The following is a 13,796-nucleotide window of genomic DNA, read 5'->3' on the forward strand; positions in this document are numbered from 1 at the left end:
ACACACACACACACACACACACACACACACACACACACACACACACACACACACACAGGTCTTTCTGGCCAGATGATTAAGTGCATAAAGGGAAGCAACACATAATTAGCCAGGAAAAGTGGGCCAGAGCCTGAAATGCTAACCAAGGGAGCTTAGGTTCCTAGAGGCAGGAGTAAGCCACTGGAGCTTCTTGGGCAGGGCAACAAGGTCAGTTCTGGACTTTAGGAAAATCAGTTTGGCCAAGTCGCAGACTGGAGAAGGGAGAATCTGGGAAGGGAGAATGGTTAGGACAAAGGGTGTCTGAGACTGGAAAATATAAGCATCAGAAAAGTGGCTGGTGGATAGGGAGAGATTGAAGATTAAAAGTTTCCAACTCCAGGAGGAAATGAGAGAAAGAAAGGGTCAAGGGCATAAGTAGAGGATTGGTCTTGGGGAGAAGAGCTGCCTCTTCCTTAGAGATGAAAATGATGGAGAAAATGGGAGGGAAATGAGAGCAAGGGCTTTTGAGGCAAAGAACAAAGAACTCATGACCGCTGTCCAGTAAAGGAGGAGATGAGTGGGTTGATGGGGATATGATTGGGGATGCAGACTCTAAACGATCACCCTAGTGCAAATATCAATAATATGGAAATAGGTCTTAATCAATGGCACATGTAAAACCCAGTGGAATTGTGCATCAGCTATGGGAGGGGGATAGGAGGAGGGGAGGGAAAGAACATGAATCCCATAACCACGGAAAAATGTTCTAAATTAATTAAATAAAAATTTCAAAAAATAAAAAGGAGGTGAGGTCCTCTACTGAGATAGAAGGGAAGGGGAAGAATAATAATAGAAAGCTTGAGAAACAGGAGAATTTGGAACAGTGTTATAGTAAATATATTAGAAATTTAATTGATGAAGGGGCAATTAGGAGGTTCAGTGGATAGAGCATCACGAGTGGAGATGAGTCTCAGATCTGGCCTTCAGACACATCCTAGCTGTGTAACCCTGGGCAAGTCACGTAACCGCCACTTGCCCAATCTTTACCACTCTTCTGTCTTAGAAACAATACATACTATTCATCCTAAGAAGGTGAGGGATTAAAAAAAAATCTAATTAGTGGAGTGAGGGTCCAGTTGGGTGGCTCCCTCCAGTCCTGGAGGACAGAAGACAGATGGTAGGTCCAACACAGGGCCAGGTATTGATAAGGAATGTAACAAAAGAGAAAAGTAAGGGATCTGAGCACAAGGACAGTCTATATTTTAACTAAAGTCAGAACGAGAACTAGAAGAGGAGGAAGAGGAGCTAGAAGTCATTTCAGAACCCAGAATTAGTTGCGGCAAAGGAAATGGTTGGGGTTAGTGGAACTTCAGACTTCTGGATAATGATGGCAAGATCAAGGGTCCAACCATCCCTGCATGTAACTGAGAATCAAAGGAATTGAAGTGGCGAATGAGCAGGGAGGCCAAGATGTCTGAGTGAATTTCTAAAGTATGAGGATAAGGATTGGGGAGTAAGACCATGATCCAGGTCCTGAACAGCCTGAGAAAGGGGGAATGACCTGGAGATTAGGGGGTCACCGAGATCGGGGTTTGGATGAGGCAAACCGTTAAGAGTGAGCTTTAAAGGAGAATAGGCTGCTCAGAAATGCAGACAGACAGTTTTTAACTGGCTCCCCTCCATGCCTCCAAAACTCTCCTTTTTTGCCTCCTGGCTTCCTTTATGTCTCAGCTAAAATCCTGTCTTTTACAGGAAACCTCTTCCAGTTCCCCTCAAGCTTAGGGCCTTCTGAGTTTGTTTTTTCCCCAAACTAACCTGTACGTAGCTTATTTACTTATAGGTGTATGTCATGAGCCTTTTGATGATGGGGACCATATTTTGCCCTTTCTCTGTATGCCAGAGCTTAGCACAGTACCCAGCAGATAGTAGAAACTTAAAAAAGGTTTAATGATTTGACTTGAGTGAAGGAGAGACCTAAGGTAAAGGGGAATTTATTAATGAAAGAACAGGAGCTCCAGAGGGCAACTTCCCCCAACAAAGAGTTATCCAGCTTCCACTGAAGAGCTCTAATGACCAATTATAGTTAGGAAGGCAGGTAGTTAGATAGAGAGACAGACTGACTGATATACAGACAGAGATACAGACAGATTGATAGAGACAGACAGACTGACAGAGGCGGATAAAACAGATAAAGCTGACAGATAAAAGGAACAAACAAACAAAGAAGGATATATAAAAAAACCAAGGCCACTCAACAGGATTTGGACAGTTCTCACAGTTAAGAAAATTTCCATAATAGAATAAAAATCAACCCCTGTGATTTCCACCAACTTCTCCCAGTCCTGCCCTCTAGTGTCAGGCAAAACAAATGGAATCCCTGATCCCACAACTGTGATGTCTGAAAAAGAACGGTGGGTTTACAGTCCAGGGCTTTTACTCAAATTCCAGCTCCGCTGTTGACTAGAGCTAACATGGAGCAAGTCATTACCTTGCTTGGCTCCCGTTTCTTCCAGTCAAATGGGTCAAACACCTGCCTCATTACCTACCTCGGAGGCTTTTTGCAACAATAAAATTAAGCAGTTTGTTTAAAGTGCTTTCTAGAACTGTGTTTTAGAAAAACGAGCAGTTGTCATTGCCTAGATCAACGGTCAGCAACCTTTTTGGCCGTGAGAGCCATAAACACCTGCAGAAGGAGGATGGAGGCAGGAGGTGCTGGAATATGAGGCAGGGGCTGAAGGGCCTCCTGGGGCACATCCTGGGGCTCTGCCCCGACTGGCCGGTCGGGAGGTGGAGCCAGATATGGCTCGAGAGCCATACGTTGCCGACCCCTGGCCTAGATGTTGATGGACACTTTTGCTAGCGCAGCTGGACAATGAAGTGGACCCAGAATTCAAGCGTCTTAAAGGATCTCAAGACACTACTTGCTGCCAAAGCTGGTCTTGTGGATATTGTGATTCTCCCGGTGATGGCGTGCCATCGCATGGTGTCAGGAAAAACTGGCCTCCTGTTCCATGTGCTGTTAAGAGCAAGGATGTGTGATATCCTCCAAGGTGTGAGCCTTGGCTTAGAGGAAAAGTAAAGGAGAACGAATGGGCAGGCCCATGAAACAGGAAAAAGCAAAGAAGCGCTTCTAGGGTCTTGGTGGATTCTCTACGGAGGAATTACAGTTAGGCATGGACAAGAATAATGGCACGTGATGAGAAGGCAGGCATATCCCGGCTAGATGCTATCCCGTATCCCTCCTTTTCATGATGTCACGCTTCCTTTCTCACTCATTTCTTAGCTCTGCAGACTTCATCATTCAACTGAAACTACTGTCTCCAAAACTACAAATGGTCTCCACGGCCAACTCCAACGCCCCTTTCTCAATTCTCATTCCCCTTGACGTCTCTGCAGCAGAATCTCCTGGACACTCTCTCCTCTCTAGGTTTTCATGGCCCTATTCTCCTCTGCTGTTTCTCAGTTCCATTTATTGGTTCTTCTTTTAGGTCGTGCCTATGGGGATTCCTCCCAGAGTTCTGTCCTGGGCCCCCTTCTCTTTTTGCCCTATATTGTGTCACTTGGTGACCTCCTCCGAGTCCATGGTTTAATCATCATCTCTATACAAATGATCCCCAGATCTAGTTATCTAGCCCTAACCTCTCTCTTGATCTCTAGTCATCCATCACCAATTACCTAATTGGAGCTCTTGAACTGGGTGTCCCATAGACATCTTAAACTCAACATCCAAAACTATAGATATTATCATTGTCTTCAAATCCTCTCTTCTTCAAAACTAGGGACACCACATTGTTCTGGTCACCTAAGCTTACAACGTTGGTTTCATCCTCAATTCCTTACTTGTACTCTCCCCATATAGCCCATCTGTTCCAAATCTTCTCATTTCTGCTTTCACAATATCTCTGTTCCCTCTCCCACATGGCCACCACCTTAGCTCATGCCCTTGGCACCTCTGTCCTGGACCTTTGCAATAGCTTTTTCTTCTTTTTTTAATAACTCTCACCTTCTGCCTTAGAATCAATACTGTGCGTTGGTTCCAAGGCAGAAGAGTGTTAAAGGCTAGGCAATGGGGGTTAAGTGACTTGCCCAGGGTGACACAGCTAGGAAGTGTCTGAGACCAAATTTGAACCCATGACCACCCATCCCTAGGGCTGGCTCTCCATCCACCGAGCTACCCAGCTGTACCCTTCAGTAGCTTTCTAACTGGTGTCCCTGGCTCCAGTTTCTCCGTCTTCCAGTCCATCCTTCCATTTGGCTGCCAAAGTGATTTTTCTAAAGCCTAAATCTGAAGAAGTGACTCCTCCTCCTCCTCAATAACCTCTTCTGCTTCCCTGTTACCTCGAGGATCCACTTATTTTTGCTTTCAAGTTTTTCATAAATTGGTCCTTTCTTGTCTTCCAGGCTTGTTACACTCAAATCTTCCTCACTAGACATTTGTCAGTGAAGACCACGCTGTCTATGGCTGGTTGCCTCACCGTTATTCATTCAGCTCCCCCGGATGGCATTTGGAACGAGTTATTATCGCTGGGTTGCTGTTTTTTCCCCCCACAAAACTACTATTTAGCAACATTTCTCCACGTAAGAGCGCCTTTCCTTTGGACTAAGGGATTACGGCCCCCAGAGTCTTCTGCCAAAGTGCAAATGTTCTGAGAAGCCATTTTTAGCCATTTAGACTTCTTTTAGTAGTGGTAACAGACCCATCCCTAGAAAAGCTTTCAGGGGACAGGCCACAAGAAGATTAATTCCTTACCTCGGGGAAGAGCAAGTTTTAGATCTGAAATCCCTCTGAGGAAGGGCAGGTAGAAATAAATGGGGTCTCCCCCTCCCACCCTCTACACAGTACGTGGCTCTTATACTCTATGCAGGGGCAAGACTAGAGTTTAGGAGAAAAAGCTCTAAGGTCCGAGAGGGGAAGAAAGAGCCATTTTTACGGAGAGCCACGAGAGAGGACTTCATCTCCCCTCTTACCTCGTCAGCTCGGGGCCCGAGAAGCACGAGGCTGGGCCGGGACGGGGGTCGGCCAAAGCCCCTCTCTGCCTGACATCTGCTGGGAGCTCCTCTTCCCCTCGGGTCTTCCCAGGGTTCCAGGCACCCAACAGGCTCGGGGAGAGAGCTCTATTCCCCCTCGCAGTCCCCGCTCCTTTGTGACTTCACACGCTGAAGTCACTCCGGAGACAATGCCGAGCGTTCTACCTCCAACAACTCTAGGCCCAGCCTGCTCAGAGGACTCTCCCGCAGGCAGCGTCACTAAGGGCGCTGCTGGCCTATGTGGGGAAGGGACATGTAGAGAGCAGCTTCAGAGGCCCTCGCCACTTCTAGGACTATGGATGATGCTGCTGTCCTCAAGAGAAGAGGCTACATCATGGGGATCAATTTGGGAGAGGGCTCCTATGCAAAAGTGAAATCCGCTTACTCCGAGCGCCTCAAGTTCAACGTGGCGGTCAAGATCATAGACCGCAGGAAAGCCCCCACGGATTTCTTAGAGAAGTTCCTGCCCCGGGAGATCGAGATCCTGGCCATGCTGAACCACCGCTCCATCGTCAAGACCTATGAGATCTTCGAGACATCCGACGGCAAGGTCTACATCGTCATGGAGCTCGGGGTCCAGGGGGACCTCCTGGAGTTCATCAAGACCCGGGGCGCCCTGCACGAAGACGACGCCCGGAAGAAGTTCCAGCAGCTGTCCTCGGCCGTCAAGTACTGCCACGACCTGGACGTCGTCCACCGAGACCTCAAGTGCGAGAACCTCCTCCTCGACAAAGACTTCAACATCAAGCTGTCCGACTTCGGGTTCTCCAAGCGCTGCCTCCGGGACGACAACGGGCGCATCATGCTCAGCAAGACCTTCTGCGGGTCGGCGGCGTACGCGGCGCCCGAGGTGCTCCAGGGCATCCCCTACCAGCCCAAGGTGTACGACATCTGGAGCCTGGGCGTGATCCTCTACATCATGGTGTGCGGCTCCATGCCCTACGACGACTCCAACATCAAGAAGATGCTGCGCATCCAGAAGGAGCACCGCGTCAACTTCCCGCGCTCCAAGCACCTGACGGGCGAGTGCAAGGACCTCATCTACCGCATGCTGCAGCCGGATGTCAACCGGCGGCTGCACATCGACGAGATCCTCAGCCACTGCTGGGTGCAGCAGATCAAGCCCAAGGCGCAGGCCCTGGCCAGCGCCGCGCCCACCAAGGAGGGGGAGAGCTCCCGGACCACGGGCCAGGACCTGCTCAGGGTCCCGGAGGCCATCACGGACAAGAAGTCCACGGCCAGGCTGGAACCAAAGGAGGATCCCAAGTTGGACACGGTCTTGGAGAAGGAAGAGGCGGTGCAGGTGACCAGGCAGTCGGAGACCCTGGGCTTCACGGCGGAAATGCAGCACCAATCCCCTCAGAGCGAGCAAGGGAACGCCCCCTCGCCACCTCCGGAATCTGTGCACAGCTAAGGAGGCTCGACGCGCCCCGGGGAGAGACATGGAGCCTGAGGTTCGGTGCGGTTCGGAGCTCGGATGGGAGAGGTCAGGAGCGTGCGGGAGAAAGTAAACACGGTCCATTATGAGCTGCTATTTTCATTAATTCCTCCTCCCTTCCTTCAAACATAGTAACCACATGGCTAAAGAATAAACCAATAAATCACAGACTATATTAGAACCCAAACCTGGCCTGAGTATTATTGTCCTGGGAAGAGCCCAGGCCCTCGGTGGTCTGGACTTAGAAGAGGGAGGGAATGCAATCTAAGGGAGGAGACGTCAAGACGGGCAGCAGAGGGGGAAAGAGCACGGGGTCTGCTTCAAATCTTGGCTCTCGGGGTAGCTGGCTGGCACAGTCGATAGAGTGCTAGGCCTTGGGTTCCAATCAAATCCTAGATGTGTGACCCTCCCCGGGCAATGGCCCGGTCCTTGCACTTTTCTGTCTTGGAATTGATACTAAGACAAAAGGTAAGGGTTCCAAAAGAAAAAAAAATCTGGCTGGCTCTATAACTTAGTAGCTAGATGACTTTGGATAAGTCACTTCTCCTCTGGGTTCCTCTCACCTGGGTGTCCTCAGCACACGGGAAGGCCCCAGGCTGTAACGGCTTTGACCAGGACACTATTATCATACTGAGAAGGGAACCTGAAACAGAAAGGGAGGGAAGAGGGCAGACGGGCAGTGTGAAGCGATCTGTGCGCCCTTGGGAGGCTCACTCCAACAACTCCCTGGACCTTTATCCCTGCACCTGTATGGGGAGAAGCACAGACCCAGTGGGCTCAAAATCCTGGACTCCTCCCTGACCCCTTGCCTTTTCAAATAGCTTGTCTATCTTTGAGCCTCATCCACCTCATTTATAAAATAGACACGACAAGTCAAACCTTCCTCCCAGAGGCATATTGTGTGGATAAATAAGAGAACAGGCCTAAGAGGAGGCTGGAGAAGGAGCTGTGATGAGAAATGGGTGGGGGCAGATGCAGGAAGGAAGAGGTCATTGGGAAATCAAGGCAGGATTTGGAAATCACAGCTGTCCAGAGGCTCTGAACCTTCTTCTGACACATGCCATCCTGCTCTGGAGGGGGCAATTTGGGGGGCATGAGAGATGGAGAGAGTTACAAAAAGTCGAATTTAGTTGTCTCTCCCCATTTAGTTTTAGCTCTCTGTGACTCCCCAAGTACCAGATAGAGCAGGGGTCGGCAACGTATGGCTCTTTCTGCAGGAGCCATAAAGTCCATTTTTTTCAGGCACTGTTACAGGAGCCTCACTGTGAGCACTGCACGACTCTCACGAAATTACATTTTAAAAAATGTGGTTTATGGCTCTCACGGCCAAAAAGGTTGCCGACCCCTGCTTTAGAGACATCAGCCTACCATGGGAGTAAAAGCATTGGATTTGGAGTCTACAGGACTTCGACTCAATCTTGCCTGACACCTACTGGCTGACTTAATCTAAGCAAGTCACTTAAAAGCTCAGCATCCCTAAGCCACCCTCTAAGGTCTTAAGTTATAAATGAGCTGCCAGTCAGCATTGCTGAAAGACGTTTCCACATAAGCATTTCCCTACACTTATGAAATTACAGGAGCAGACCTAAAAACAACCAGGAATGATGCTCCTTCAGATTCTGGCTGGCACGATGAAGCCGACTTGGAGTAGCCAGTCTTCCTACTCCATAAGGGTAACCTCCAGCTCTCAAAGGCTATGTCAGGAAAGGATGACCAATCTAGCAAGGCTCTGAATGGGGGTCCCAAACGGGGCAGTGCGGAGGGTATTACTGGCCGAGGCAAGACCCGAAGTACTCATTCAGTCCTCTGCAAAGGTGGGGAAGGGGTCCCCCGCTGAGTCACTGCAGTGAGCTCCTATGTGAAGGGTAACTATAGGTTTTTGGAATAAGCCCAAGTCATCTCGTGCCACCTTCCTTCCAAGTTTGTTGGGAAGACATTTTGTACATACTGCAGCCTTCTACAAATGTGAGCTGTTAGGAGAATCCTGGTCCAAGCTCTCCCTCCTCCAATAACCTACCCAGGCTATTCCAAGAACCCTCAAACTGGTCTCTACTCCTCACGCACACACTAAGATTAATCAAAGATGAAGCGCTTCTCAAGCACTTCAGTCATACCCCCATTGCTTACAGGATGAAGGCCAAACTCTTAAGTCTGCCAAAGTTCTTGCACTAACTCCAATTTTCTCTTGTCCCCAAATTCAATCTTCTCTACTTGCATCTGATGTCCCTTCATCCACTCTGGGTCGCCAACTCCATTTCTCCCCCCAAACATCTGGCCAGGGTAGCTTCCACGGAGATTGGAACAACACTTGTAACCACATCCGATAACTCAAAGCCAGGGTTATGTGTGTCTGCATGAAGGGAGAGAGCTGAAATTTTGCATGGTCATACCCTGGAGGAATATGTTTTCACATTCCAAAGAAATCAAATGAATTCACCTCGAGTAGGACAAGGCCATATGCCTAGCCCCAAAGTCAAAGCCCGCACTGAATGAGCAAGGCGGACATTGGCTATCCTGCCTGCTGTTCTGTCTTAGCTACAGGCCACCTTTCCTGACCGGCAGAACTCTGAGAAAGAATCCATTCTGACGGGTGAGCTGCCCAGGCACACCTTGGTTAAGAGAAAAAAGAGGGGGAAGTTACCAGACTCAAGTGTGCCAGCGTCCTGGGGTGGGGGGAGGGGAGCTGCTCCTTGCTGCTAGCCTTCCAGGGTTCCAGACGCCCCACAGCCTCGGGGCGAAAGCCCCATTCCCCCCGGCACAGTTCCCCACTCTGGACAGCTTCGCTTTGTGACTTCATACGCTGAAGTCACTCCGGAGACAATGCCGAGCGTTCTACCTCCAACAAACTCTAGGCCCAGCCTGCTCAGAGGACTCTCCCGCAGTGTAAATGAGGACACTGTTGGCCCATGTGGGGAGGGGATGTAGATAACAGCGTCAGAGGCATCGGTTGCTTCTGGCACCATGGACGATGCCACAGTCCTAAGGAAGAAGGGTTACATCGTTGGGATCAATTTGGGGAAAGGCTCTTATGCTAAAGTGAAATCCGCTTACTCCGAGCGCCTGAAATTCAATGTGGCGGTCAAGATCATCGACCGCAAAAAAACACCCACTGATTTTGTGGAACGGTTCCTGCCCCGGGAGATGGACATCTTAGCTACCGTCAACCACCGCTCCATCATCAAGACCTACGAGATCTTTGAGACATCCGATGGGAGGATCTACATCGTCATGGAGCTCGGGGTCCAGGGAGACCTCCTGGAGTTCATCAAATGCCGGGGCGCCCTGCACGAAGACGTGGCGCGCAAGATGTTCCGCCAGCTGTCCTCGGCCGTCAAGTACTGCCACGACCTGGACGTCGTCCACCGAGATCTCAAGTGCGAGAACCTCCTCCTCGACAAAGACTTCAACATCAAGCTGTCCGACTTCGGGTTCTCCAAACGCTGCGTACGGGACGGCAACGGACGCATCATCCTCAGCAAGACCTTCTGCGGATCGGCGGCGTATGCGGCGCCCGAGGTGCTCCAGGGCATCCCCTACCAGCCCAAGGTGTACGACATCTGGAGCCTGGGCGTGATCCTCTACATCATGGTGTGCGGCGCCATGCCCTACGACGACTCTGACATCAAGAAGATGCTGCGCATCCAGAAGGAGCACCGCGTGGACTTCCCGCGCTCCAAGAACCTGACGGGCGAGTGCAAGGACCTCATCTACCGCATCCTGCAGCCGGACGTCACCCGGCGACTGCACATCGACGAGATCCTCAGCCACACCTGGATGCAGCCGCCCAAGCCCAGAGTCATGCCCTCGGCCTCCTTCAAGCGGGAGGGGGAGGGGAAGTACCGGGCAGAATACAAGCAGCTGGATGCCAGGCCGGCCACCAAGCAAGAACACAGGCCCGATCACAAACTAGGAGCCAAGACTCAGCACAGGCTGCTGGTGGTCCCCGAGAACGAGGAGACCAAGCCTGAAGAACGGCTGGCTGAGACGTCCAAGACCAAAGACCATCTGTCGGGATCTGAGGTGGGGAAAGCTCACAGCTAGAGGCGGCCGTCTCGCCCCTCTCCCCAGGGTAGTCTCTGGCACATAGCTTCCGTACAAGTAGCTAAGTAGGCAGGTGGGAGCAGAAGAAGGCAACGGGTGCAAGGAAAAAGTAAAATCTGTCAATTAAACCACTATTTTGATTACGTTCTATAGCTTTCTTCCCACTCAGTAGCGGAGATACTACTTGCTAATCACCAAATAAATCACAAAGTCTATACAAGTGCAAACGGCACCCCGTGAGGAGTCTTTTTCTCTAGGATGTGGCGGCAGGGGGCCTCACCACTCTCCCAGAGGTGGGGCTGGGGTGGGGGTCTGCTCAGCCAGGGTCCCGGGCGGGGCAGGAGGAGCCCGCAGGGAAGGCGGCGAAGGCGAGCGTTTACCCACCGAGGTAGCTCCCGTGGCGGCCCCCACCGCCATCAGGCAGCCTTGGACTCTTCACCCAGCTCCAGTCTCCCATTCCATGATGTCTGGGGCACGTTCCCAGGATGAAACCATCATCTGCCCCCAAAGCTCCTTCCCTTCCAACGCTTGGTTCATCAGGTGAACCCCAACCATGGGTTAGCTCTAGAATTCTGGACCCAGAGTCAGCAGACCCGAGTCCCAGATCCAGTGTCTGGCACTTGCTACATGACAACAGGCAAGTTACTCTCAGGCCCTCAGTTATAGGGCTAATACTTCTCATCATGTTGTTATGATGATCAAATAAGAGAACAGATGTGGAGAGTGCTGGATAAGCATCAAGTATTACCATTATCTAGTAGGGGAATAAGACTCTTAGAGAAAAAAGTATGGTCAGAGTCGGTAAACTGTGAAAGGGACCAAGAAAATATCCCAACATGGTTCTCTAGGAGAATTTCAAGAGAGTTTAGTCACATTCAGCCAGGGAAATGAGGGAAAGTGGCTTCAAAGAGTCAGGCTGTGAGCTGGGCCCAGAAAGTAAAGGATTTGGGGTCTGGGTCTAAGACAAGGAGAAGTAAATTTCAGGTACTAGGATCAGCCTACCGGAAAGCAATGGTGGAAAGAGGCAGGTGTCAACCCCATTTTCTCTCAATCCACGCTGCTTCTCTTCTCTTCTCCATCCCCAGAACCACTCTTCTGGCCCATGCTTCCATCACGTCCAGCCTGGTCTTCCAACCATTCTCCAGCCCACTTTAAACATCCTCCTAGGCTCATCTTTCTCATGCACAGCTTTAAGCAGGGATCTCCTCTCTCTAAATCTTTTGATGGCTCCCCATTGTCTCCAGGAAATGCCATCCCACTTGAATCCAAATGTCCTTCAAGATCCAACTTGGCGGCCCTCCTCCATAAAGCTTTTCTGACCAAACAACTGGAAAGGTTCCTACCTTTTTCTAAAGCCATATTAACTACCTCCTTCTTATTCTACTCCCTTGACGGCAATTAAAATCACAGATTTAGGGGGTACCTTAGAAACCACACCAGTGAACCTCCTCATTATATAAGTGAGGAAACAGAGCTGAAGAGAGGATGGGATTTTCCCAAGGGACCTCAGTAATTAATAGCCAAGTCAGCATTCCAATGCAGATTCAGATTCTAATCCAATGTTCACTCCACTATTCTAAGCCACCATCTTGACATCTTTGGCATATCTTTTTCATCTTTATTTCCCTTACAAGGTTTTATATTCGCCATAGACTCTAAGCACTTGACTGAAGCTTAGTAAATAAAATGAACTCCTGAAAACTCCTCTGCCCAAGAGAGCACAATACTTGTGGGACCAGCCCCCTGGTTCCCCAAGCCCTTCTGTGGCTGGTGCTCAAGCAAACCCCAACTCAACCTGGTCCATCTCCTGCACTCTCTTCTCCCAGTGGCCTACCCTGGTCTAAGATAGCTGCGTCTGTCACCAGCTAGAGACAAACAGAAGGTGGCTGTTCTCTGTACAGTCAGGAATCTGGGCTAATGTTGTGACTCGGATAATTAAACTGGGCTTCAGTTTGCTCCTCTTTAAAACGGAAATGATGGTCCCTGAATATCCTGCCCCTGGGCAGCAAGACTAAGGTGGCAGAGCTACAAGAGGCTCCCTTCCCTAAAGGTCTTCAAACAAGGGCTGATGCCCAACAGTCAGAGATGGCCATGAGAGGGAGGAGGTAGCTTCTTTTTCAGGTATGGTTTGGAGAGTTTGTTAGCACACGTCACTATAAACAGAAGGATGCTCTAGAAACATCAGCTCCTATTCAAAGTAGCCTTCTGGATTTGCCAGGACATCTAAAATCGAGAACAGCATCCCCTAGATGGAACTCCTTGAGAGCAGCGAGACGGAATAATCATGTCTTTGGAGGATATTGGCCAGTTAGGAGGCAGCCAGAATAGCAAAAGAGCTGGAGATCATGCCATAAGAGGGGCAGTTGAGGGAACTGAGGGTACCTTTTAAGCAAAATAAAACAAGCAAAAGACTGTCTTCAAACATTTAGAGGTTTCTCAGCTGGAGATTTTCATCGCCTTCTGTCTGCCTCCAAAGGGCAAACTAGGAGCGATGGAGAGAGGGGGGGTGATGCAAAAACATTCCTGGCCTGAGCCTTCTAATGAGCCTAACTGACTAACCCAAAGCACGATGGGCTACTCATAGCCTCAGGAAGTGGGAAGTGCAAAGTGGTGGGTTCACTTCACTGAAGTCTTTAAGCAAGGACTGAATGGCCAGAGACCTGTTCTCTGTACAGTCAGGAGTCTGGACTAATGTTGTGACTCGGATAATTAAACTGGGCTTCAGTTTGCTCCTCTTTAAAACGGAAATGATGGTCACTGAATCTCCTGTCCCTTGGGTGGCAAGACTAAGGCGGCATAGCTACAAGAGGTTCCGCTTCAAGGTCAGAGACTCTAAAGGGGTTTTCAGCACAGATCTAGGTGGACTAAATGTCCCCTCAGATCTGTTCCAATTCTGAGATTCTATGGTGACTTTACTCATCTAAGCCAAGAAGCCCCTGCTCTCAGCCTCCATGGAGGAGGTATCACATTGGCGATGGAGAGGAAGATATAGGGAGGTAGAGTGGCAATGGAGAGAACACTGAATCGGCCATTAGTGGACCCAGATTCTTGTCCTGGATTAACCAGGGCACCAAGAAGTGTCCTCAGAGGGCACCTAGGCCAAACAACTCAATGCACAAACGGGGAAACTGAGGAGACCACCACTAAAGAGAGCACAGGCCAAGGTCCAAGGCTTTGGGGAATGCCCGCCCAAAATGCTCTGGAAACAAAAAAAGACAGTCTGAGAAAAGATCAGTGAATGGGGCTTCAGAGGCCCAGGGTCAGTCCCAGTCATGATTTTAATAGCTAGGTGACCTTGAGTCCATCCATT

General features: G+C 50.0%; 2 protein-coding genes across 2 annotated transcripts; both read left to right on the forward strand.

Annotated features, from left to right (window-relative positions):
* The first annotated feature begins 5,302 nt into the window (after nt 1-5,302).
* LOC123232450 (testis-specific serine/threonine-protein kinase 1-like) lies at nt 5,303-6,421 on the forward strand. The gene has a single exon (XM_044658899.1). The coding sequence runs from the start codon at nt 5,303-5,305 to the stop codon at nt 6,419-6,421; it is 1,119 nt and encodes a 372-aa protein (XP_044514834.1).
* A 2,985-nt stretch (nt 6,422-9,406) lies between these two features.
* Nucleotides 9,407-10,486, forward strand: LOC123232452 (testis-specific serine/threonine-protein kinase 2). Its single transcript, XM_044658900.1, has one exon. The coding sequence runs from the start codon at nt 9,407-9,409 to the stop codon at nt 10,484-10,486; it is 1,080 nt and encodes a 359-aa protein (XP_044514835.1).
* Nucleotides 10,487-13,796: the final 3,310 nt, after the last annotated feature.

The sequence above is a fragment of the Gracilinanus agilis genome, chromosome 1, assembly GCF_016433145.1.
Source record: "Gracilinanus agilis isolate LMUSP501 chromosome 1, AgileGrace, whole genome shotgun sequence".
Taxonomy (NCBI): domain Eukaryota; kingdom Metazoa; phylum Chordata; class Mammalia; order Didelphimorphia; family Didelphidae; genus Gracilinanus; species Gracilinanus agilis.